The following is a 26,838-nucleotide window of genomic DNA, read 5'->3' as shown; positions in this document are numbered from 1 at the left end:
CGGGTGAGCTGCTTTGGTTTTCAGGATGGCTGACCTGTCCCCCGCTGCTCCGAGACAAAGCTCAACTATTTCCAGGTCTTCCTGCTGGGACAGCCCGGCTGGCAGGACCTTAGAGCCTCAGTGGGAACATGCTGTGCTGGGGAAGGGCCACAGCTGTGGGAGCAGCCGCACTGGACTGGAGAGGGGAGCCAGGAGCGGGCCCTGAATTCCTCTGACGCACCTTGTGTAATTCCATGTCAGCTCCCACCTGGAACAGGCGTCACATGCCCAGGGGTTCACGGGAAACACACTCAAATGTCCCAGTTAGGACACACCCCCAGATGTCCTGTGGGGCTGAGATCTGGCCTGGGAAGGTGTGGCTACTGCTGGGTCCACGTGGCACGGCTGGACTGGACTCTTAAAGCCAAGATGTTGCAATTTTTTAAACCATATATAAAAACTGCTGACTGGAATATTTCTTGGCACGTGTTACAGCCCAGCATAAGGACCCACAGAAGACGACCTCCAGGGCTGGGCTCCGCAGCAGCACACCCCTCACATCTCACCCAACCCCACTTCTCACCATGGCTCCAGTGGTGGGCACAGTACCTGTGCTACCTACCTGGCCTTGAGTTGAGCAGGTGTTTTGCACCACCACCTGGGAGGGCGCCCCTCTGGATAAGGTGTGGGGTCTGCGCATTTCACAGCCCATGCACTGCCTTACACAAGGTGGCAGGGGTCTCCCTGAGCCCCAAGGCCTTGGCTCTGCAGGCCCTGCTCCTGCCTTCGCCAGCTCACAAGCACTCCGGAATGTGCAGAAAAGAAACACATCAGGTTTTAATCAAGGGCACCCCCTTGCAAATGTATTTTAGTAAAAACAAGAGTGGAGTGAGAAGCTCAAGGCACCTCCCTGGGGACTTGCCCGCCTCACCTCTGACCTTCCTCCAGTCCTGCCTACCACAGGAAGAACAGCTTGGGCTGCACCCACAAAGACTGAGTGAGGTGGGCTCCACTTCTAACTGAAGGCTCCTTACAGCCCCAAGGTGGTCTCAGGGCAGGCTCTGGGGAGCACTGAGGGCAGGGGCCCTGAGCAAGACTCAAATGGGCCTCAGGGGTCCTAAGGCACAGACTGGTGGAGACAGTGTCCAGCAGGGCAGTAAGGGATGCTCAGATGGGTCCCCCCTCAGACTCTTGGGCGGGGGGGAAAGCAGAGGTAGGAGAGAGGGCAGAGCTAGCCAGCCTCTGGAAATATCCCTCCCCAAATCTGGAAGGAGTTAGTGATAAGCTGCCTTGGGCGGAAGAGAGCCAGAGGATCCTGTCCCAAGTCCAGTTCCAAACCAACTGGTGGGCACTTCGGGGCTGGGAAGTACTCCCTGGGGGCCCTGGCTGGACCACTGCTCCCACAGTGGAGGAAGTTGAGTTAGGTGGAAAGTGTCAGGAGGTGTGGCCTTGAGAGAAAGTAACCCAAGACCTAATCCCGCAGTCCCAGTCCCAGCACCTCCAAGTCCGTCAGCCACTGCCTGGCTACTGGGTCAGGTGGCAGCAAAGCGCCCTGGGCTCTCCTGACTGCGAGGCCAGCTCTCCAACGCTGCGTCCCAAAGCACTGGCCTCCAACGGCAGGCTCAGCACCCAGTTTGGGGCATGGCCTCCAGTGGCAAGTTCAGTGCCCAGTCCTGCGTGAGACGGCTGCCAGACCTAGGGGTGCCGCCTGAAGCCTTAAAGAAAACAGAGATGGTGCATCAAGACGCAGGAGGGCCAGGGGTGGCCAGTGAGGCCTGTGGATGACCGCCTGAGGGCTGGCTTTTTAGTTTCTGAGCAGAGTCGGGCATGCTTCTGTCCCAGAGGCTGGGCCTGGATGCAGGCGGGCTGGCTCAAGTTTAAGCCATCTGGCCCTGAGAAGACAACACTTCTACTGCACACTTGGCCCACTCTTGGGCCTGGCCGGGCTTTCCCCACCATGTCCCTGGGTGCTAGTTCAGCTCGTCGTACCCAGGTTTCTTCCTGTACAAGCAGAAATGCTGGATGAAGAAGATGATGTCGAAGAAGATGGAGAAGATGCCGAGTCCAAACTTGGTTGGGTCTCCAAAGATCAAGGTCCACTGGTCTGTTAACAGTCAGAGGGACAGAATCTAGTTCTAAGACCGACAACTCCAGGAGCAGCCAGAGCACAGGGCAGGGATGGGGTGAGGTGGAGTCCCTGTCTGCCCAGAAAACTACATATCCTTGGCTATAGAGCCCCCTGGGAGAGTCTTAGGGGGCTGGGATGGGCCTGGAATCTGAGGCTGCAGGTTGGGGGTGGGTCTCCAGAAGCCAGTCCACCCCCTCTCCTCTCCGTGCCCACAGCCCTCTGAGTGACTCACCATTGTTGTAGGACTGAAGGAACATCTGGAGGAGGCTGAAGCTGCCCCCGGTGAAGTCCAGGAGCACATTGCCAATGCTCCAGCCCTCGGTGCTTTTGTAGCGAAAGTTCATGTAGGCCTGGACCAGACAGACCGAGGGAGGGAGGCAGGCAGTGAGGGCCGTGTGTGCCTTGTGACTGCCGCTCCAAACAAGAGTGGCTCTCATCCCTCCCACGCGTGTGCCCAGCCTCTGCTTCCGGGAACACAGTGACCTTTGGGCTCTGATAGGCCTTGGCCAAGGGAACAGCCTGGGTGGTCCTGGCGCCGGCACAGCAAGCCTACACCCTCCTCCCAGCTCTGATGGCGATGCTGCCTTCTGCCCTGCTCCCCTGTGGACCATGCTATGCTGTGTGCTAGTTACCTGCACCTGCTGTGGGCTCCCTCCACCTTACTCAGCCTGTACCATGCAGTGCTGCTTGAGAATGCCCACTAGGAGTCACACTTCCCCATGTGGCATCCTAGTTCCCTCCTTGGACAAGTGATTGAGTTCTGCTAAATTTAACTTCCCCATTTGTGGTATGGGGCTAATAGCCCTGGCCAGGCTGGTAGCTGGAACATCCCTTCTTCCTGCTGCCTCTGCCCCATGTCTGGCTGGTTTTCTGACAGATGCCACCTCCGTTGCCACAGCCTGAGAGGCAGCTCTGGGCTTCTCTCAGTCAGGCCCTGGCCTTGACTGCCCTCACCTTCTTCTATGCCTTCTGTTGCCCCTGCAGGCCCAGACCTTGCCAGCCAGCTCCTGTCTTCCCTGGGGGAGGTTTCCTAACCTTGGGGCTGAGAACTCACTTCCCCCAACATCTTACCCTGTTCTTCCTGTGTGTTCCATCCCATTCAGATCCAGGGACTTAGAGTCAAACATGTCTTCCTGCTTGGGAAGCAAGCTTATTCCCACCCGTGACCTCATCCACCCCAGCCTAGTCCCGCCCCCCATGTTTCCTGGGACCTGACCCACCCTCCTCAACTCCAATGACATCAACACTGCGAGGCCAGCCATGGCTCCTTGCTGCCTCCCTTGTGATTCTGCCTGCATCTCCTACAGGCTGACCACCCTCTTCTCCTGTTGACCCTTCAGATCTAGCCCTGTGTGGGCCCAACACTCCTTCCTGAGCCTCTGGGGCCCAAAGCCCCCAGTGCCGAGGGAGCCAAGAAGTGGGCTTTCCTGCTTGGACTAGGCTGGGGTGGATGAGGTCATGGGTGGGAATCAGCTTGTGTCCCAAGGAGGAAGACATGTTTGACTTTAAGTCCCTGGGTCTGAGTGGGATGGAACACACGGGAAGAGGCCAGCGGCCTTCCCCCGAGAACTCCTCTGTACAGGCAGTGCTTGCTAGGGTGGCCCTGCCACTCCTGGGGGCCCTGTCCCGTGCTCTAACTTCAGCTCTCACCTTGTCACTAGGTGAAAGTGCAGGAAGGCCTTGTGAGTACCTGTGGGAAATACTTGACCAATGTGACTGCGAGCTTGATGTAGGAGAAGCAGAAGAGAAACTGCAGCCACGTGGTGGCCCCGACGGCGGCCACAATCATGGTGACGAACACGAAGAGCCAGGAGAGCAGCAGGAAGCCGATGGCTGGCCTGGACACACGCTGATCGCCTCGCTGGGTAGATAAGAGTGAGGTGACTCAGGAGGGGATGGCTTAGAAAGTGGGGTGCAGGGGAGAGCTGGAGGCTGGAGTCTGACCTTCACAGAGCCCGTGGAGGGGACAGGGACAGATTTCAGAGATCGACAGCCCCAGCCAGGACACAGAACAAGTTCACACTGGACTGGGACCAGAGGTTGGGCCTGTAGCCGCGGGGCCCCGGTGCCAGCGTGAACCACCCCCTCTGATCACCAGGGTCTCCTGGGCAGCCCCGTTTGTGCCTCTCCTGCTCCCGCTGTGTATAATGTGCTCTCAGAGCTTACACAGGAGCAAGTGCTGGGAAGTTGACTCCCCCACTTTGGGGACCGGGACCTTGTACCTGCCCAGCCATTCCCCAGAGAGAGCCCAGACCCTGAAATGTGCCCTTCCCTGCACTCCTGCCTTTCCCGGCACAGCCCTGATGTGGGCCTCCTGCACCTCAGCTTCATGGGAAGGGGAGAGAAACCTGGAGGGCTCAGAAAGCGGATAGCCCAAGAGCAGTGTGTGACCGGGATGCCGGCAGGGATGTGTCACACCACAGGGTGCTGGAAATACTGCTGTCACCACGGGGTTCCTTGGCAACAAGGCCTAGCACATGGGCCCCTCCTGACAGGCTCCCACTTGTCCACCTGCACCTAGTATCCCCAGGTGCTCACAGCTCTTCCCTTGGCCTCCACAATCCCTGCCCCATGGGAAGTGGCTTGCCCTTTCTGACAGGGACTCCCCTCGTTCCTGGATGGTACCAAGTGCCTCAGCCCCAGTTGTCTCTGGATGCCTCACTCCCAAGTGCCCGCTGGGCTTGGCGCCTCACCTCATACAGGCAGCACTGTACAAGCACAATCAGCGTGAGGATGACTGCGTGCAGGCTGAAGAAGACGTCGTTAGTGTCCACCGGGTTCACGCCGTTGGGGTATTTGAGCAGAAACTGCTCCTGGAGGAGCAGGGAGAGGCTGGGCTGTGAGGGACAGCCCAGCCAGGAGCAGCTTGGGGGCTTGGGGGCTGTAGTGGGTGGGCATGGCTGTACCTTGATGTAGGGCACCCAGAGAAGGCCGATGTTGAACACGCTGTAGGCCACAAAACCTGTCAGGTTCAGGGCCACGAAGTCGAAGCTCAGACCTACAACACTGTAGGGGCAGAAGAGGGGGGACAGAGCCAGACAGGATGAGGCCAGGGGCCCTGGGGCATGTCCCTCCTGCTCTCCAACCCCTACCCTCTCAGGACAGGTGCCCTCATTGCCTCCCATCCCGGGGGAAGTCTTCAGGTCTCCTGCAGCTAGGATACAACCCCCTCCCTACCCCTGGCTCTGCTCGGTCACAAGAGGCCCGTGTGGTCAGGGTGACTGCAGGGGAGCCTGTGCCCTTGCAGCTGAAGATGCAACTCCAGCCCTGCGCTGGTGCTAGACACAGATGGGCTGGCTTTGGCCCACAGCCTCACACTCTCCAGTCTAGACCAGAGGCAGAACCGACTCTAGGGTGGACCACCTCCCTCCCAGCCCACTCTCCATTTCACCAAGAAGGCCATCTAGTAGCCTTCATGAAGGGAGGCTGGACTGGGCAGGGACAGGCCCGGAAGTGTGACTGACATGGTTGCTCACAGACGGCTCTCCCATCAGGGCAAGGGTGGGCAGAGGGGGAAGCTTGCAGCCTTGCTGGAATGTCCCTTTCTTGTCACCCTGAGGTGCCTCCACGTGAAGCTGGGCAGGTTACCTTTTCCGCCTCCAGTTCTTGATCACCTGAGGGTAGAAGGAGACGGACCAGGCCACAAAGTAGATCCAGCCGATCACCTGGTTTATGATGCTGATGGTGTTGCTGTGGACCACCAAGAAGCGGATCCTTGGGCTAGGAAGGAATGAGGGGCCGGGGTGAGTGGAGGCTGGGCTTCCAGAGACAGCCCCTGGCTGCCAGCACACAGGAGGCCAGCCTACCCGGTCTGGTTGGAATCGTTGCGGTGCAGGTAAATGGTAACTTGTCCAACATTTTGAGATGTCACTTGAAAAGAGGAATTGGTCACTCCAGGAGGCACCACCACCTGTTAGGAAGACTCAGTTGACTCCATGGTGACAGGCAGTAACTATGGGCCCCACCACATGCCTGGCTCCGGGCTGTCCTGCAGGGTATAAGGGACAGACTGCACATCACTCCTGTCTTCCAAGAGCTTGTTAACCACAGCAGAATCCCAGGCAGGCCAGCAAACTTGAATCCCCACACCTCTGTGTCAGACTTCCTGCACAGAGCTCTGGCTTAGTCCTCAGGACCTGCTTGGGCCCAGGCCGAGAGAAGATGGAAGTGGCTCTCTTCTCACTGGCCATGCAATGTTGGGCAAGTTATCCAAACTCTGGCTGCAGCCTGGCTGGTAGAAGAGAATAACAAACACGTCTACTTACCTTTCCAGGTCTGTTACAAATACCACAACGCCCACAAAGGTCAGAGAAGACAGACTGGCACACGGCAGGCTGAGTGCCTGCCATGATGCTACACTAGGCTGATGGCCACCACCACCACATCCAGTAGGATTAGGCTTCTCAACAGCCACAAAAGGACATCTGCCCCACAGCTGGCCTGGCTGCCGAGTGCATGCACCAGACACTTGGCAAGGAGAATGTTCTTGTCCTCATTTCTTCCCAGTGTTTAGTTAAGGCTCTGTTCTGAGCACAAGTGCGTGGTAGCCTTCTGCAACACATGATTCCTCAAATCCCCCCGGAGTGGCAGGGAGGGGGTATCATCTACCAAATCAAACTATATTCTCCGCCCTCTACCTGTCTGCTCCCTGGGAAATCTGCTGGGTCCCACCCTATACCCCTATTGCAGGCACACGGCTCATCAGAGTGCAGCAGCTTCTTCAACGAGGACCCACAAGCTCTGCTTTCTTGATGTCTCAGCACTCAACACTGGAAGGCTCTGTCATAGCAATGCAGCCTGGTTTGTGGCCCATGTCTTGCAAGGGGCAGCTTCATGACATGTACCTGCTTTTGGCCCTTTTATCTTCCTATCATTTGCCTTTTTCTTCTTTCCAACAGATTTTCCTTGTAACACTGTTTGGCCTTCTTGCAAGTGGCCACTAAATCACTTCTGGGATTAGGGTGGGAGAAAGTTGGTCAATCAGAAATCAATCAGTACAAGGCAGAAGAATGAGATGCTCGTGACTGTTACCTTTGTGGAATGTTTCCCAAGTGCTGGGTACCACATTAGATCAGTTATATCTGCTACCGCTTTTAGTCTTCAGGCTGCTGTCAAATGGGCATCCCTAACCCTGTGTCTACTGAGGAAACTGAAGTGTCTGGGTGAAGATCCTTACACATGGCTCCCAGACCATCTGACTTTCAAGTTCTAACTAGTGCGTACAGGCATGGATGAGCGGGGGGTTTGAGCTCACTGGAGAGGAGCCAGTGAGGCAGGGTGGTGCCCAAAAAGCTAACCTGATACAAATAGTTTGTGTGACTCTTACTGTTGAATCTTCTGGGGCCTGCATGGTGATATTAAGTAAAGCTGCTGCCCAAGATGCTGCATCCCAAATGGGTGCCTGCTTGACTGCTGACTGTTCCACTTCCTGTTCAGCTCCCTGCTAATGCGCCTGGGAAGGCAGTGGAGTATGACCCAAATGTCTGGGCCCCTGTACACAAATGTGGGAGACCTGGGAAGAGGCTCCTGGTTCTTGGCTTCAGTGTGGCCCGTTCTTGGCTGTTGCAGCCATTTGGGGAGTGAACCAGTGGGTGGAAGATCTGTTTCTGTCTCCTCTCTGCAATTATACTTTTCAAGTAAATAAAATCTTAAAATATTTAAAGGAAATTGAACTACAGAGTGGGGTGGTGTTTGGCCTAACAGTTCAGATACCCCCTGAGACCTGCACCCTGTCTTGGAGTACCTGAGTTCCACTCCTGGCACTGCTTCTGACTCCAGCTTCCTGCTAAAGTGCACCCTAGGAGGCAGCAGGTGATGGCTTGAGAACTTAGGTTCCCTGCACCCATGTGGGAATCCTGAGTAGAGTTCCAGGCTCCTGGCTTCAGCCTGGAATAGTCCCAGCTATTATGGGCATGTGGGGGAATGAACCAGCAGATGGACAATCTTTTTCAAATAAAATAATAGAATTTACAAGGTTTGTTTGTGGGGGATCAGGCTGAGAGACTGGCAGATCTGCTGTTTGAACCAATGGCCCTCCTGCGCACTGGTCTGAGCCTATGGGGCAGGCCATGGGGTATGGTGCTCACCAGGGGACCCCTTAGCTCGACACTGCTGCCTCTCTTCTCAATGCTGCAGTTATAGATCTTAGGTTGCACACTACGAGACTGACTCTGCCTCAGTGCTGGTCACCTGCTAGGGTGCAGAGAGCCTGTAGTCCCTCTCTGCCACCAGCTGGGGCTCCTGCCAGGCCTCAGCCCCGTGGCCTGCTTTATGCAGTCATCTCCCCTTGCTCTGCCTCCAGCTTTCCTGGGGCATCAAATAAGCTACACATATTTACAGCAGACCATGTAATATTGATATGCACATTACATTGAAATGATAATACTAAGCTAATCAATGTATCTACCATCCCGTGTATTTATCATTGTTTTGTGTTCGGAACATTGAAGACTTATCTCCTGGCAATTTTCAAGTACAGTCATATGTTGCTTAGTGCAGGGAATACAATCCAAGAAATACATTATTAGACAATTTCATAACTGTGTGACCATCACAATGCGTACTTATACAAGCTAGGGCAGTCACAATGTCACTAGGGGACAGAATCTTATGGAACCTCCATTCTCCATATGGCCCGTTGTTGAATGTAATAGCATTCATTATGCGGCAAACAAATGCACGCAACACTTTATTAACTACAGCTACCATTCTGAACTATAGTTCTCTGGAAATTATCGTGAGTTGCAGTTATTTTCCTATTTTTAATGACTCCATTAGGCTTCGAGTTGTTCCCTTTCCTATGAACTGTTTCTCATAGTTGAATGGAAACTAGCTCGATTTTTTTGTAAAGTAGAAGCAAGACACACAGATGGTTGTATAAAGCAAGAATAGGTGTTGGAGTTCCTGGGTTCAATCCCTGCTTCTGGCTGCTGACTCCAGTAAAGTGGGTCCCTGTTGCCCATGTGGAAGATCTAGGTGGCATTTCCCAGCTCCCAACTGTGGCCCCAGGCCTACCCCATCTGCTGCGGGCATTTGGAGAGTGAACCGGCAGACGGTAGTTCTCTCTTTATCTCTGCACCTCTCAAATATATAATTTTTAAATTTTTATTGGAGAGGCAGATTTTTATAGAGAGAAGGAGAGAAAGATCTTTCATCTACTGGTTCACTCCCCAGATGGTCTCAACAGCTGGAACTGAGCAGATCTGAAGCTGGGAGCCAAAGCTTCTTCTGGGTCCCAAGTCTTTGGGCTGTCCTTGACTGCTTTCTCAGGCCACAAACAGGGAGCTGGATGGGAAGTGGAAGAGCTGGGACACGAACTGATGCAGGCATCCATATGGGATGCCTGCACTTGGACGTTGAGGATTAGCCATTTGAGCTACTGCACGAGTCCCTCAAATACATAAACTTAAAAAACTTATGAAAAGGTTCAGATAGTTTCTATAATACCAGAAGGCCACTGGTACTGGTTTCTGTAAATGACACCCAACCAACAGTGTCTCAGAACATTGCTTCACAGGGACAGCACTGTGGGGTAGCACTGTGGGGTAGCACCTACAACCCTGGCATCCTATATGGTACCGATCCAAGGCCTGCCTGCTCCATTTTGGATGCACTTCCCTACTAATGCATCTGGGAAGGCAGTGGGAAATGGTCCAAGTTGTTGGGTCTCTGCCACTCCTGTGAGACCTGGAAGAAGCTCCTAGTCTTGGCTGGCTCAGCCCTGGCTGTTGCAGTCACTTGGGGGAATGAACCAGCAGGTGGAAGATCTTTATTTCTGTTTCTCCTCCTCTCTCTGTAATTCAGACAAAACAAAAGAAAACAAAACAAAGCCCACAACTTTTAATGTGGCCCCATATCATCTGGGGGTCTTGCCAACTTGCAGACTTTGAATCGGTAAGTCTAAGAAGGAACCTGGGAGTCTGCATTTCCAGGATATTAGGCAAGGCCAAGGTTGCTGATCACAGATGGCTTTCCTGGGTGGCAAGGTCTTAGAAAATCACCTAAGGGAGCCTAGCATGGTAGCCTAGTGGTTAAATCCTTGCCTTGTATGTGCCAGGATTCCATATGGGTGCCAATTTGTGACCCAGCTTTCCACCCAGCTATCTTCTTGTGGCCTGGGAAAGCAGTGGAAGATGGTCCAAAGTCTTGGGACCCTGAACCTGCATGGGAGACCCAGAAGAGGCTCCTGGTTTTGGATCAGCTCAGCTCCAGCTATTGCAGCCACTTGGGGAGTGAACGAAAGGACAGAAGATCTTTCTGTCTCTACTTCTTCCTATAAAAAAAAAAAAAAGACGGTGGAGAACAGGGCAGGCCCAGACTCCACCTGCCGCCAACATCGTGGGTGGGACCAGGAGGGTGCGACCTTGGGTCTGGGTAGGAGAACTTCCAGCAGTCTGTTGGCTTCTGGGAGGTCCTGGGCTGGGTTGGACTCCATGCTTAGGGCCCTCACTCCTGCCATTGCAAACATGCAGTGAACTGTCCCCAGCCAGCCAGTGCACCATTTGGCACCAGGCTGCACCTGCTGGCCACCCAGCGGCAAGCTCCGGAGTTTTGGGGGTATGAATTGCTGTCTAGGTATGTCCATGTTGAGCCCACTGTGCTTGCAGGTCATGAATCAATCCTGAAGGACTCCCCACGACAGAGTAATTTTTCCTTGAAGGTAAGCGAGGGTACTGAGACCTGATGGTTTGGAGGAGAGAGACCACACAATCTTTATGGGTAAAAGTGATATACCAGCCTACTTTTGAGTCCTGTGTAGAGCTTGTTATCACTGAACAATGCTGACCACCGTATACCAGTCCATGTGAAAGCTTAGGCTGGGGGCTTGTCTAGTAGGCCCAGGTCCTAGTACCTGACAGATTGTTGGATCAGAGGACGGGTCACATTAGGCAGGGAGATGACATTAACCAGCACATGAGAGAACCATTACTGGGGGTAGATTCTGTGGGGGATGTGTGGGCCACACCCTGTGGAAATACTAGTCCCACTGGTTAGCTCAAGAGTTGGGGTGGTAATGGGCTGAGCTAGGTGTGACCAAGGAGCCTGCCATCACTTACAGGTAAAGGAACCGACATCACTCTGGGCTGGTCAAGGCAATAGCACCCAAATGTGCATCCTAAATAGGGTGTGGGGTGGCCTGGGCTGCATCGTTCACCAGCTCATACAAGGCCAAATGGAAGGCCAGACTATGCCGGGCACTGGCCTAACATCCATTGGCATGTACGAGAACTGGGTGTGGGAGTGGATCAAGTGGGAGAACTTGGGAAACTCCCCTGGTGGGTCATAGCTCCCGCTGGTGATCACATGGTTCAGGCCTGGGGTCGGACAATCTGGGCAAAGTAGCTCCAATGGCTGACTAATGTATGGGTTGGTTATGGAAGGGGGCACACCGGGCAGGGCAGAGCAAACCTTAGCTCACAAGCAAAATTAGAAACCAGGATGGAACACAGGTCATGCTGAGCTAGGCTCATACACTGACTGGTCTGCATGTGCCAGGGACGCTAGGCCACAGCATCTAAAGCAAAGGCCAAGACAGGTGGGGGGCTATGTCCAGCTGGATCAGAGCAACCACTGGCATGCACAGTCTATGGCTGGGAACAGGCCCGGTTGGGGAGCTAGGGGACACCCTAGCTGGGTTGGGGTTCCCACTAGTGAGTGCAGGGGCTGGAGTGGGGGCTGTATTCTAGTCTGGATATGGCTGCAGTCTCCCCTGGCACGAGTGTGGACTGGGACTGGACGCATCGGGGTAGATGTAGGACGAACTGGGCTAGGTCTCTGCCCCTACTGAGCCATGTGTCTGGGTATGGACCAGCTTGGCTGGGCTGAAACATCCAACAGTAAGAACCGGAATGGGTTGAAGGCCACCGTCCCTGCTAGGACAGGAGGTGGACTAAGCAGGGCTGGCCCATGGACCCACTGGTATGTACGAGATCTGGCATTGGGAGAAGTTCTGATGGAGGAGCCTGGGCAACTCCTCTGGCAGGACACAGTCCCTGCAGGTGAGCACAAGAAACACAATAAGGAGCAGCCCAGACCAGACCAGGGAAATGTACCTAGCGGCATACATTTGGCACAGGTTGGGGGCAGACCAGGCTGAACCAGCTCACATCACCCGCTGGTGAATCTGAGCACCAGAACAGTGAGGGTTGGGCCAGGTATGGTCGCAACACATACCAGTGCACATTACAGCTGGGAATGGGTGCATGCTGGGCTGGGCTATACTGTAACCCTCATCAGCTGGAATTGGAGTGGGCCAGGCCAGGCCAGGTTACAGCACCTACTGGCAAATGCTGAGGCGAGGCGGGCCATACCAGACTGGGCTGCAGCACCCAACCAGCACATGTAGGAACCAGGGAGGGAGAGGGTAAATCTGGTAGGGGGAATGTGGAAGGCCTACCTCTCGTCCACAGGACAGTGTGAGTTGGGATGGGGGCAGACCAGGCCAGGCAGGGCTACAACACCTGTGTGCCTCATGTGAGCCAGATCAGGGAAGAGCCAGGCTTGGTTGACTGTCTCTATTGGTGCAAACATAAATTAGAATGGGTGAGGGTTGGCTGGGCTTTGCTGCAGCATCAGATGGCAGATGCTGGCACTGGGGGCTAATTCTGTCAAGTTAAATGGCAGAACCACCTGGAGAGGACATGATCCGGGAGTGGGTCCAGGAGGGAAACAGTGGGCACCTCCCTCTTGGGTTATCACTCCCACTGGAGAGCATGAAAACCAGGACTGAGGCAGACCTGGCTGGACAGAACGGCACCCACCAGCATGTACACGGGCTGGATAGTGGGCCTGGTTGGGCTGAACTAGGCTTCAATGCCCATTGATATGCACAAGAGCTGAATGGGATGTGGGACAGACTGGGCAAGTTTGCAGAAGCACGGGAACCAGGGAAGGCGGTGGGACTCGTGGGGGTTATTGTGGGTTGCTCCAACTAGGCTATAGTTCCCACTGGTTTATGAGAGCGCCGAGTGTGTGCTGGGCAGAATCAGGCTGGACTCCAACACCCATTGGTTCGTGAGAAGACAAGGCTGGAAACAGAAATGACCCAGCAATTGCAACCACCAGGTGACTGGGGGACAGACTGTGCTGGGCCCTGTACTGACAAGCACACACAAGAATCAGGTCTGGGATCACCTCAGACAAAGTTTCTTTGGAGATCCCTCCAACTGAACTGCTGGACTCAGAGCCCCAACCATGCAGAGAAATTCAGGTTCCATGGTCTGCCACGAAGTGCAAGAGTCAAAGCTGAGCCTCCTCAGAGGCTCTGACAGAGCAGTGAACAGCACAACCAGGAGCACGTGGAGAATATGGCAGTCCATCAGAACCTGCAGTCCATCAGAACCTGGTACCGTAACAGAGGATGGAGGACAGAACAACTCAATCAACTACCCCACCCATGTGTTGGCAGTGAAAATCTGGGCAAACGGTGACTCTAAGGTGGGCTGTGTCAACCAGTGGATCCTGCAGCAAGTTCATCGTGCTTGGAAGGGCGAATTGGCAGCAATTCATAACTGTTGAACTCTCAAAACCACTTGAGCAGGACCCTTGGAGCATGCCCCACATCGGGGACCTGGGATGGGTGGGAGGATGGGTGGAGCTTCTCCCTTTATCTTCCCCTTTACCCCAGATACAGAAAAGAAAAAAAAGCAATAATATGGAAATGACAGTTTTACCCACTCTCCTGTAGCTCTTGACCCTTTGTGCCCCAATCAACTATGTAAAGATTGTCAAAAAATAACGAAAAAGGAAAGAAGAAAATGAACCACTGTAGCGCTGGCTACATTCTCAGAACCTTTCTTTAAAAAAATAATTTGAAAGACAGAACCCTCACCTGCTGGTTCATTCCCCAAATGCCTACAACGGAAGGGGCAGCAATCCAACGGCTGAAGCCATCACTGTTGCCTCCCAGGGCCTGCATTAGCAGGGACACAAACTCAGGTATGCTGGGGGAGTTGTGTGCAGCTTACCTACTAGGTTACATGTTCACTCCAATCTATATATTTTTTAATGTTTTTCATTCTTTTTAATAGCTGAAAACTATGCTGAAAAGTTTCATAAAGTATTTGTCCATTAGTGCTAATGAATATGGGCTGGCGCTACATGATTGCTATGGCAACACTGCAGTGGGTACCCTTGTGCTCAAGGGCAGGTATTTCTTCAGGGCAGGTTCCTAGAAGTTGAACTGCTGTTAAAAGAATGTGAGTTTTAGTTTTCGAAGGATACCCACACACTGGTACTTAAAAGAATGAAGAACTAGTTTAACAGGTCTTCTCCAGTTTTCTCAAAAACCAGTTGCCTCTGGTTTCTTACTCTCCCATCTGCATGGCATGGAATGCTCACTCCCAAAGAGAGGAACAGAGCCAAAGGCTCGGATTCCTAGGCGGAGGGGAATGAGACGGCCTGAGGAACTACTCCCACAGGCTTCCATCTGAAACGGGCATAGTCACCCAGCACTGCCCTATCCAGCAGTGAGGAGTGGTTACTTACCTCGTCAGGCAGCTGTAGGATGGTGACATTTTTGGAATGGAATGTGACTTCTAGAGTGATCACCAAGCTTGTATGTAACGGGTGCCTGCGGGGGACAACAGTCTGGCTAGTGTTGCGAAGCTGGACACCGAGACCTCCCCTAACCCTCTGGATTCTGTGCAGCGCCGTCACTTCTCCAGCAGCTACGCTGGGAAATACTGTGTGCTCAGCCCTGGGGCATTCCTGGCTCCTTAGGCATCATCTCTGAATGAGGGGACCAGCAGTCCCACCAGAGTAAGGTGAGAGTCTGAGGCAGGACAAACTGGCTGTGAATGATCAACATGGCTCCTGGAGGTGGACAGGATCTCGGTTCCCTGCTCCAAGGGAAAGCTCTTCTAGAGCAATCTCAGATCCCACTCTGTGCTGTCCACATCGAGGGCCCTGGGGAAGCACTGTGTGCATGGCAAACTGGGAGGGAGGTCTGACTAGAGAAGTTGGACATGGCTGGCTGGTGGTAACCTCCAGGAGCCTCACAGGGGGGCTTCAAGTCCTGCTTTCACTTGGAAAAGAGCAGGATGACCTGGGAGCCTCATTAGGTGCCGCTATCATGCAGGGATGGTGGAAGCTGGGAGGGGAGTGGTAGGCCTGCAAGGGGGGGCCTAAGAGCCTGAGTGTTGGTTTATCAGCCTTCCCAGAGGAGGCGAGGGAAGGCAAGAGAAGCCAATCACATAGGACAGGGTTCCAGATCTTCCCTTTGGGGTGTCCTGTGGGCTTGGAGGCAAGAGTAGGACAGAGCAGCTAAGGCACAGAGGGAGAGGTGGGCTGTGTGGTCTGCACTGGGTGGAACCTTGTGCTTTAGCCACCAGATGCCAGCAAGGGAGACGAGGCTGAGCCCGAGCATCGCATGAGTGGGAACTGTGCAATGTGGTCATCTCCATCTTCGGACGTGGCTCTGGAGAGCTGACTAGCAGCTCAGCTCCTCGCCCCTTGCCCTTCAGGACTCCCCTCAAATGTGTGGAGTCTTGGGAAAGGACTACTGCAAGGTGTGGCATCCACATGGGCCAGGCAGATGGACCCGACTCTGTAGCCTGAGGCTGGTCACTCCTCTCCCTACGGCTTGTCTTATAGTTCAGAAGTAAGAGTGTCATGTCTAAACTATGAATGGACCAAGCCAGGAGTCAGCTGAGGACAGAGCCGGGCCTAGGAACTCACCCCAGGGTGATGCTGACGTTGGTTGAGCTGCCATTTTCCAGCTTCACGACAGGAGGAACCATGAGGCCGCTGGCGGACTCTGGAAAGACACAAATCAGTAATGGGAGTCACTGGGTCAGAAAACTCAGGCCAGCAAGGGGAATCAGGGACAAGGGCCCCCGACATCTGAACCCTGACCACCTTACAGCCTAGGCAAAGACATGGAGGCCCTGGAAACTGAGGTTCTTGTTATATTCCTTCTTCATATGCTGTCAAAGACAGATACAGGTCAACATGGGCCAGAGCAGCAAACATCAGTGCTTCCTCAGCAGCTCTAAGGGTCTAGAGAGAGAGAGAACCATGGAGCCCAAAAGCGACCACACAGGAACTTCAAGCTGTGGTCTGCACAAGGGGGACTCAAGCCACTTCTGCAGATGGACCGCACAGCATCTCTTCTGTTCAGAGGCAGAATGGGCCCAGCTCATCTGCTTCTGATGAAGTCCTTTGGGCTCCCTTCCTAACCTGGGCCAGTATTGGGTTTCATCTTGGCATGAGGGTGGTAGCTCAGAACAAGGCAGCCAATGAGGCCCTCGCGGAGGCAGGTTTGGGCCTTCCATCTCAGAGCACCTTGGGCGTAAAACAAGATCAACTAAGTAGTTCTCGGACATTTTCCTGTACCCTTTGGGCAACTTGATCTTCCACCCCATCTCTAAGCCCCATGCCAGGCCAGCCTGTATCACTGCTCCTGCGTCCCTTATGTGGCTGTGTATGGCCTAGAGGTCATGCTTCTGAATCTAGAAGGCATGGTTAGCTCAGGAATGGTTAGGGGCACCCAAAAGGTAAATGGGTGCTTTAACAATGAGGAAGATGACCCTTGTAGGCCAAGAGACGTGGGCAGGGCGCAGGTCTCCCTTCCTCCAGACCCTTCAAAGGAAGGAGATGAAGAGCTGGGGTTTGAAATTTTAGGTGTTCAAGTTGGAACTTCAAGTGACCCAATCAATTCAACCTTCCCTGTCTGATTCAGCGTCTCAGGCCCCTGCCTACACACCTCCTGGAAGAACCATCTCGTCTCTTGGCCTCTAGCCTGCACTGCTGGGCCTGGCTCAGCTCTCTGGTGGTGCTCCTAATCATTCCTTAGCTGTGCTGCAACCTGTGCAGCATGAACCAGGGTTTGAAGAGGCGGCGACAAGTAAGGAGAAGATACAGATAGCAGCGGTTTCTTTGAAAGCAGCAGTCAGAGGGTTCTTCCTTTTTTTTTTTTTTTAAAGATTTATTATTATTGGAAAGCCAGATATACAGAGAGGAGGAGAGACAGAGAGGAAGATCTTCCATCCAATGTTTCACTCCCCAAGTGAGCCGCAACAGCCGGTGCATGCAGATCCGAAGCTGGGAACCTGGAACCTCTTCCAGGTCTCCCACGCAGGTGCAGGGTCCCAAAGCCTTGGGCCGTCCTCGACTGCTTTCCCAGGCCACAAGCAGGGAGCTGGATGGGAAGTGGAGCTGCCGGGATTAGAACCGGCGCCCATATGGGATCCCGGGGCGTTCAAGGCGAGGACTTTAGCTGCTAGGCCACGCCGCCAGGCCCTCAGAGGGTTCTTCTTACAGAGACAGGGAACAACTCCATGCCTGTCCCAGCAGCTTTCATTCATTTGGGGAACCACATTTCATGTCAGCATCATCCACCTGCAGGGCTCTTGTTTGCTGACTCATCACTGTCTCAGCCAGCAGGGCCTCAGGTGGGTCATCACACACACGCCCAACCACCTGAGGGATGCTTGCTGCCCGGGCCTTCTGCTCTGACACTGGCCCATCTCCAGCTTCTCTGGATGTTGGTGACTTGCCCTAACGACCTCTGACATCTGAACCTGTTATCTTAAGCACACCCTTGCCTCTGAGAGGTCTTGGGAGGCAGGCATTTCATTGTTTCGTCCTGTGTAACAGACATGAGTTACAGCATTAGCTTTGGAGAGTTCCAGAGATTTAGGTGAAAGCCTCAGAGTTGAAGGCTTGGTTTTAGAGCCTTAGATGCAAAGAATTCTCGGGCCTGGGGATTTAAACTTCCAGCAGCTGGGAGGCCGCTGGTGGGCTCCAGGATGGGGTGTCCTGCTCGGATCCAGACTCCAGCCACCATGTGCACATGGTGAGCTGTCCCTGGGTGGCCAGTGCGTCATCTGGCACCAGGCTCTGCCTGCTGGCCGCCCGGCCGGGGAGCTCTGGGGTATTGGTTGTCTGAATCGCTGCTTAGGTAGCTCCAGGTTGATCCCACTGTGCTTCTAGGATCTGAGTCAATCCTAAAGATTCCCAATGGCAGTAACTCTTCCTTTGAAGAATTTGTAACAATGCTGAGCGGTGAATACCAGTTCATGCAAAAGCTAAGGCTCGGTGCTTGTCCAGCAGGACATCCTTTCACCTGACGTGATGATGGATCAGGAGACTGGTCACATTAGCACTCGAGAACCATATGTGGGGGTAGATTCTGTGCGGGATGTGTGGGCCAGACCCTGTGGAAATTCTAGCCCCATTGGTAAACCCAAGAGTTTGGGTGGTTTTGGACTAAGTTAGGTGTGACCAAGGAGCCTGCCATCAATCACAGGTAAAGGAACCGACATCACTCTGGGCTGGTCAAGGCAGCAGCACCCAAATGTGCATCCTGAATAGGGTGTGGGGTGGGCCGGGCTGCAACATTCACCAGCTCATACAAGGCCAAATGGAAGGCCAGACTGCGCAGGGCACTGGCCTAAAACCCATTGGCATGTATGAGAACTGGGTCGGGGAGTGGATCAAGTGGAGGAACTTGGGAAACTTTCCTGGCGAGTCATAGTTCCCGGTGGTGAACATGTGGTCCAGACCTGGGGTCAGACAAGCTGGGCAAAGTAGCTCCAACAGTTGGCTAATGTGTAAATTGGCAATGGAACGGGATGTACTGGGCAGGACTGAGCAAACCTTAGCCTACAAGCGAAACTAGAAACCAGGATGGAGCACAGGTCATGCCAAGCTAGGCTCTTGCACCTACTGGTCTACGTGAGTCAAGGATGCTAAGCCACAGTGTCTAAGGCAGAGGCCAGGACAAGTGAGGGACTGAGCCAAGCTGAGTCAGAGCAACCACTGGCAGGCGCGTGATCTACGGCCAGGAACAGGCCCAGCTGGGGAGCTAAGGGGACACCCTAACTGGGTTGAGGTTCCCACCAAGGGGCGCATGTGCTGGAATGGGGGCTGCGTTCTAACCAGGAAACAGCTGTAGTCTCCTGTGGCACTAGTGTGGACTGGGATTGGATGCACCAGGCCAGGCCAGACTCCAACACCTTCTGGTGTTCTGGAGGACCAGGGTAGATATGGGATGGACTAGGCTAGGTGTCTGCCCCTACTGAGCCATGTGTGACCTGTATGTGGGTATGGACGAGCCATGGCTGGGCTGAAACATCCAACAACAAAAACCAGAATGGGTTGAAAGCCAGCCAAGAAAAGCCACTGTTCCTGCTAGGACAGGAAGTGAACTGAGTAGGGCTGGCTCATGGACCCCCTGGTATGCGCAAAATCTGGCATTGGGAAGGGTTCAGATGGAGGAGCCTGGGCAACTCCTCTGACAGGACACAGTCCCTGCAGGTAAGCGCAAGAAGCATGATAGCAAACAGCCCAGAATAGGCCATGGAAAGTTTCCCACTGGCACACATTTGGCATGGGTCAGGGGCAGACCAGGCTGAAACAGTTCATGTCATCCTTTAGCAAATCTGAACACCAGAACAGAGTGTGGGTTGAGCCATGTTCGATTGCAGCAAAAACCAGTGCACAATATAGAATGCCGGGTGAGGTTGCCTGTACTGGATGTGACCGCAGCACCCAACCAGCACATGTGAGAACCGGGAAGGGAGGAGGCAGAGCCGGCAGGGGGATTAAGGGGCTGGTCCCCTCACCGGACAGCTACTCCCACTGGAGAGCGTGGGCTGGGATGGGGACAGATCAGACTAAGCAGAGCTACAACACCTGAGCGCTGCATGCAGACTAGATCAGGGAAAAGCCAGGCTGGGCTGATTATTCCTGCTGCTGCAAGCATAAATTAGAGTGGGTGAAGGTTGTTTGGGCTTAGCCACAGCAACAGCTGGCAGAAGCTGGCATTGGGGGCTAATTCTGTCAAGTCAAAACACAGAACCACCTGAAGAGTACATAAACCGGGATTGAGAGAGACCCGGGAGGGAAATAGTGGGTTCCTCCCTCTTGGGTTACTACTCCCTCGGGAGGGCATGAAAACTAGGACGGGGGCTGGTGTGGCTAGACAGAGAAGCACTCAACAGCATCCGTGAGGGCTGGATAGTTGAGCTGGTTAGATGGAACTAAGCTTTAATACCCAGTGACAAGTACAAGAGCCAAATGGGATGTGGGACAGACTGGACTAGTCTGCTACACATACTGGCAAACCACGGTAGGAGGCGGGCCTCGTGGGGGTTATTGTGGGTCACTCCGACTAGGCTGCAGCTCCCACTGGTTTATGTGAAGGCCGAGTAAGTGTTGGGCAGAACCAGACTGGACTGCAACACCCATTGGTTCCAGTGGAAGTCGGGACTGAAAACAGAACCAACCCAGCAATTGCAACCACCAGCTGATTGGGGCGATGGACTGTGCCGGGCCCTGTGCTTGCTAGAACATACAAGAATCTGGTCTGGGAATACCTGAAAGTTTCTTTGGGGATCTCCCCAATCGAACTGCTGGACTCAGAACCCTAGCCAAGAAAAGACAGAAGAAAGAACAAGACAATCAACCACCTCAGCTATATGTTGGCAGCAAAATACTGGGCAAATGAAGACCCTATGATGGACTATATCAATCAGTGAATTCTTCAACGACCTCATCATGCTTGGAGTGGTGAAACTGGCAGCGATTCAGAACTGGTGTACTACCGGGACCACTTGAGCAAGTATCTCAGAGCATGTGGGTGGGAAACTGGGTGGGGCTTCTCCCTCAATATCCCCCTTTACGTCAGGTACAAGAAGGAAACAATATGGAAATAATAGTCCTACCCACTTCCCTGTAGCCCCTGAACCTTTTTACTGTAATTAACTATGTAAAGACTGCCAAAAATTAAAAAAATGTGCAAAAAAAAAAAAAAAAAAAAAAAAAAAAAGAAAGGTTTAAACCATTTGGTCTACGTAAAAGTTAGACCGGAGCATTTTAAGTTGTGGAAAGCAAACTCAATAGAGGTAACAGAAAACAAAGACTTTTCTCAGATGCATAAAACTTTGTTATCTAGGTCAGTTATGAATACACAGAAATCTTTTTTATTACTGATTCCTCTAATTTACATCACAAACAACCCTCAATTGCCTCTTAATTAAGAGGAAAACATTTTTAAAGAGAACACGCAAAATGTTAACTCATAGTTACTTTGAAGCAGTTTTGAATTTTGGAAACTTCTGAATCTATTTTGAATCCAGACAGGAAACGTATAAAACTCCCATTCTCCTAAATACACTTTACCAAAGTAGTTGTAATCCTGGAGTCTCATTGTGCTTAGAAGGTAGGACATTTGTGTGTAGTACCAAGAACGCCTTGTTAAGAGACAAGAATATCCTTGAGCATCACCGTGGACAGCTAAAGCTTTACTTAGGCAGTGCACCAAGATCCCACAGGGCTTTATACACTCGGGAACAGCAGCAAACAAGCTGCTGTATACTTCCTAGTGACACAGGAAGAACAGAGAAATCCAAAACTGGTAAGAGGGAGATTGGCTCTACAGGGGGTCAGGTCAGTGGTTAAAACAAAAAAAGCCATCATTTTGCTTCCTTTTTCGTCTCAGGTAAGTCAACCATTACACTCGAAGACTGCAGACTACAGCTTTTCTTCTTTCTTGGAGATACCAAGTCCCCTCATTCAGTTTGCTTCCTTTCCAAGCATTCCTGTTAATCAGTGTTTGAAGAGGGAGTGACGGGTAATGACAGTCATCTGCACACATTATTCACTTTTATTCTGCCCATAACCTTGGCTAACAAAGTTCACACACACAAGAGAGAGAGAGAGAAGGGAGAGGAAGGGGAGAAAGAGAGAGGGGAGAGAGGAAGCAGAGAGGAAGGAGAGGGGAAGGAGAGGGGAAGGGGGGAGGGAAGGAGGGAGGGAGGGAGGGAAGGAGGGGGGAGGGGGGGGAGAGGGGGAGAGGGGGAGGCGGGGCTCTTGTCTGCTGACCCATCATCGTCCCAGCCAGGAGGGCCTCAGGTGGGTCATTCCACACCTGGAGAGAGGAGATTTAGGGCCATGTGCTGCCCGCGGCTCTGGCCTTGCCAACTGGGGACCTTGTCAACCAGCATTATCTCTACAGTCTCCACTTTGACTCCTGGCACTAGCTCATCTCTGTCCTTCCCTGGCTGCTGCTGCTACTCTCTTTAATGACCTCGGATATCTCAACACCATCTGGGGCTCGCACCTGCAGTGCCAGCATCTCTTCTGGGCACTGGCTTGAGTCCATCCAGCTCCCTGCTTGTGGCCTGGGAAAGCAGTCGAGGACGGCCCCAAAGCCTTGGGACCCTCCACCCTTGTGGGCAACCTGGAAGAAGCTCCTGGCTCCTGATCGGCTCCAGATCGGCTCAGCTCCAGCCATTGTGGCCTTTCAGGGAGTAAACCAATAGATGAAGATCTCTGTTTCTCTTTTAACTCTGCCTCTCAAATAAGTAATTATTAAAAAACAAACCAAGCAAACAAAAAAAACCCACTTGCCTCTGAGGGCTTTGTTTTTTTTTTCCCTGACTGCTGCCTTGCACACAGACAGCCCTGGCAGTTTGTTCTCAAAACACTTTGTTTCTGCCTGCAGCAAGCTGCCTTCTCCACAGCATCCCTGCAGGTGGCATGGCAGGTGGAAGTGCGGTCTCCCACAGGCTGCCTGCCTGGTCGTGGTGGGGTTCCTCAGGGTAAGGGGTCCCCACCCTGCCCATGGCAGAGGCCAAGCAGCAGAGGAGCTGGAGCCACTTTGGCAGGTGGGCCCCTCCTTGATCATACTCACAGCTCTCGGACGGCTGCCAGGACAGACTTACTGTCCCTGCTTGTTCACTCTTACCTGGAGCTGAGGATCATGCCAGCTAAGTGGGTACAAGAACAAGCCAGCACTTAGAACAACGCCTGGCATCTTCTCCCCCTCTGTCTCCCCACGGCTGGACCAGGGCAGGGATGAGGGTGACTGCGTCTTAAGAGGTTAGGAACTTTTTAAGCACCAGGCCACGGGAGGTTCATTTCCCCTTCACTTAGCTCCCCAAAGGACAGCACCACTCAGCTGTAAGGTCCTGAGTCCTGAAGTTACGTGCTTCAGGGCCAGCTCTGCCACTGAGGACCTGCTGAGTCTCACTGCCTCATCTATAAAACAGTGGACAGAACAGTCCCATCTCACCTAGTGCCTGGAAGGGTAACCATGTAGCAGTGTTGTCACACACATTCCACACTGCCTGAGTTGCTAGGCAGCCCTTCTAAATGAAACTGCAGGCTGTGTAACCAGTCAACCAGAGTAAAAACAAAAAACATTTGGACAAAAGCCTGCATTTATTACACTGATCATGCACAAACTTCCTGTTGTTGTCACTACTTACTAAACAATGTAGAGCGTTTCTACTGCGTGGGGCTGTCCAGACAGGGTTGGACAGCCACAGGCAGCAGAGCCCAAGTCAGAGGCAAGTATAACGGGTCTTTACCAAGTTCACCGAAATTACCTCAGATGAAAACACTGTGTCATTTCCACAGTTTTCACACCAAAGTAAAATTGCCTTTTAGTTACATTTCTTCATGAACTTAAAGTTTTTTTAAAGTTTATTTTTATTTACTGAAAGGCAGACAGATAGGAACACAGAGAGAGGGAGAGATCTTTGATCTGCTGGTGTATTCCATACATGCCTGTACCAGAGTTGTGACAGGCAGAAGCCAGGAGCCTGGAACTCCATCTGGGTCTCCCACCGACTGGGGCCAGTACGTGCTGCCTTCCAGGGGGCACATTAGCAGAAAGTTGAGCCAGGACTTTCATCCAGGCACTCTAGGGTTATGAGGGTTGTGAAGGCCCAAGCAGTATATATATATTTTATATATATATATATATATATATATATATATAAGATTTACTTATTTATTTGAAAGATTAGGTAAGAGGCACATGCAGAGATATCTTCCACCCACTGAGTCACTCCCTGAAGAGCTCCAAAAGTCGGGGGGGGGGGGCAGGCCAGGAGTTGTGAGGTTCTGAGACAACCATCTCAGGTTTTATTTTTTCACCTTACATGTTCTAGCACCTGTCACACTCGGTCCGCTGCCCCATGTCTGCCAGTCAGCTATCCCCTCAACTTCCACTGTCTCATTAGGACAACAGTGAGAGCTCTGCATATGAGGAAATACAGAATTCCAAAAGGAGGTGTCAAAAATGGTGGAGATGGAAGATTCAAATCTAGAGCTGTATGGCCCAAGGTCCAGGTTCTTGTCCACAGATCTAAGACCTCTGGATTCCACTGAAAGCCAACAGTGACAACAGTCTCTGAAGGGCAATCCTCTCGCTAAGGGTCTCTGATGATCACTTCCAAAAGGCACAGGAGGAGGTGAGAAACGTGGTTGCAGTTGGTTGACTTCACAGGACACTCAGGAAAGGAAGCCACATGATGGAGTGGGGATCCTACGCAGTTTTGCCTTAGTTACCTTCTAGCTCCGTGACAGGGAAAGCCCGCTAGCCTCTCTGTGCCTCAGTTTCCCCCTCTGGTTCACTGGAGCTGCTGTATTTGCTGCTCTTCCCTAGGGGGATGCATTAGCAATGTAGAGACACACACACACACACACACACACACTCCAGCCTTGCTCCCAGGGAGTGTGACCCCCAGGGCTAGAGTGAAGCCCTAGAACCATTAAAGAGAAACACTGGGCCTCAGGGCCCCAAGGACCTTCCCTTTCCTGGAAACTGCCAACGTGTGACTGTAACTAACAGGTCCGGAAGGGCCGATCAGATGTCCTTGTCTGATGATCCTAAGTGTACAGTCTTTGTTCACAGCTCTTGGGAAACTGTTGTAGGAGTTGTATTTTTTTCCTACCTGAACTCTTGAGTCTGGAATTTTATTTACGACTTGATAGCAACCACACTAGTGATCAACACGGGCAGTGCTAAATAAAGCTCTTTGGTGAAGGAGTTCTAGAAACGTCTTGGGCAGTGGAATAATTGCTAGAACAATGCAAGCTTCAAAAGCGGTTAGCTGTGTTCTCTGGAGCAGCCAACCTGGCCAACGGCCCATTGGTTCCTTGTGACCCTGAGCCCTGTGGGAGAACTGTGCCTTGCTCCTTAGGCTCTAACGGGATGCCAGGTAGATGCCAGGGCCTGGCAGAACCAGTGACAATGAGGGGTGAGGGAGATACCTGTGTCCCCAGAACCTACACCTTCCTCAGCAAGCCCACAGGGCGAGGCAGAAAGCATTCCTTTTTTTTTTTTTTAAGATTTTTTTTTTTTTTTTAAGATTTTATTATTATTGGAAAGCCGATATACAGAGAGGAGGAGAGACAGAGAGCAAGATCTTCCATCCAATGTTTCACTCCCCAAGTGAGCCGCAACGGGCCGGTACGTGCCAATCCGAAGCTGGGAACCAGGAACCTCCTCCAGGTCTCCCACGCAGGTGCAGGGTCCCAAAGCCTTGGGCCGTCCTCGACTGCTTTCCCAGGCCACAAGCAGGGAGCTGGATGGGAAGTGGAGCTGCCGGGATAAGAACCGGCGCCCATATGGGATCCCGGGGCTTTCAAGGCGAGGACTTTAGCCGCTAGGCCACGCCGCCAGGCCCAGAAAGCATTCTTCACAAGTATTTATCCCAGGCTGCTGGGGACCCACAGGTCGACTTAAACAGTAGACTCTAGTGATACAGAAAAGGAAACTGGGATGCCAGGGCAGAAAACAATTCTTCATGGAACCATCTGGTTTTTTGCAAAACTCCCAGACCCCAAACCAAGGTCGGGCTCACTACCCTCAAAGCCATGTGACTGGGGGGAAGCAGACAGACACAGGTGGCCGGGACAGTGCCAGTTCCTTGGCAACCACCAGGCCAGGGCATACAGGCTCTCACCACCATTTCTCCCTTTACAAAGCCCAAGATCCAGGACTGAACTTACCACATTTCTCCACCAGCTTCAGGGAGAAAAGGACACACATCACCATCAGCCAATTCCTCATCGTGTTCTTTGACGTCGCAGAACTAGAAGGGAAACAAACATCATGTCCATGGACAGCTTGCATCAGCCACCCGGAGCCAGGCAGGTACAGCTCATAAAGGACCTGCATTCCCACCTCTGACCTCATGGGCCTTGCAACACCATCTCAGAGATGGGGACCCCCGGACTCATTGGACAGAAGGGGAAACGAGCAGCCACATGGATGGAGTAAAGTGTCGCCCCGGGGAAGTGAACGCAGTCTCCCCCCCTTCTTCAATTGCTTTCTGTAACCCTGTTAACAGAAAGAATGTTGTTTTATTGGCCCAGGAGCCTTCCTCTTCCCCAAACCAGTTCCTTTCTAGTCCTGGAGAAGTGAAACGGGCACTGAGAAACAGGTGCTCAGCAAGTTCCCCAGGGCCACAAAGGTTAAGGCACCCAGGAGGACAGACCCGCTGTGAGCGATAAGACAAACCGCCACAGGGGCAGGTGTCCTGCTAATGCAGACCCTGGGAAGCAGCGGAGGACGGCTCCCAAGGTGTGTGTGGGGGGGCCCAAATCGAGTCCCTGGCTCCTAGTGCTGGTCTGATCCAGCCTGGGTGGCATGGGAAATCGGGGAACAAATCAGCAGATGGAAGATCTGTGTGTCTTCTCCTTGACTTAAACAAGCAAAAAATTAAGATCTATTTATTTTTTATTGGAAAGGCAGATTTATAGAGAAGAAAAAACAGAGAGAAAGACCTTTCACCTGCTGGTTTACTCCCTAAGTGACCGCGATGGCCAGGGCTGAGCTGATCTGAAATCAGGAGACAGGAGTTTCTTCTGGGTCTCCCACACGGGTGCAGGGTCCCAACACATTGAGTCATCCTCTACTGCTTTCTCAGGTTACAAGCAGGGAGCTGGAAGGGAAGTGGAGCAGCCAGGACATGAACTGGTGCCCCAACAGG

The 26,838-nt window shown here is 52.8% G+C and overlaps 1 protein-coding gene across 2 annotated transcripts; it reads right to left on the bottom strand.

The window, feature by feature from the left end:
* Positions 1-473: 473 nt before the first annotated feature.
* CTNS (cystinosin, lysosomal cystine transporter) lies at positions 474-25,950 on the bottom strand. Of its 2 annotated transcripts, XM_058676090.1 has the most exons (11): positions 25,856-25,950; positions 15,785-15,863; positions 14,594-14,678; positions 5,914-6,017; positions 5,696-5,827; positions 5,014-5,113; positions 4,801-4,920; positions 3,798-3,968; positions 2,340-2,457; positions 1,969-2,083; positions 474-1,694 (listed from the first exon to the last, which is right to left on the bottom strand). In XM_058676090.1, exons 1-11 carry the CDS (start codon positions 25,914-25,916, stop codon positions 1,640-1,642), a joined length of 1,140 nt encoding a protein of 379 aa, XP_058532073.1. In that variant the 5' UTR covers positions 25,917-25,950; the 3' UTR covers positions 474-1,639. The 2 variants fall into 2 exon arrangements, with proteins under 2 accessions (XP_058532073.1, XP_058532074.1); XM_058676091.1 differs by lacking the exon at positions 474-1,694 and having other exon boundaries at positions 1,753-2,083.
* Positions 25,951-26,838: the final 888 nt, after the last annotated feature.

Source organism: Ochotona princeps, chromosome 17 (assembly GCF_030435755.1).
Source record: "Ochotona princeps isolate mOchPri1 chromosome 17, mOchPri1.hap1, whole genome shotgun sequence".
NCBI lineage: Eukaryota > Metazoa > Chordata > Mammalia > Lagomorpha > Ochotonidae > Ochotona > Ochotona princeps.
This window is presented reverse-complemented; position numbering and strand designations above follow the sequence as displayed.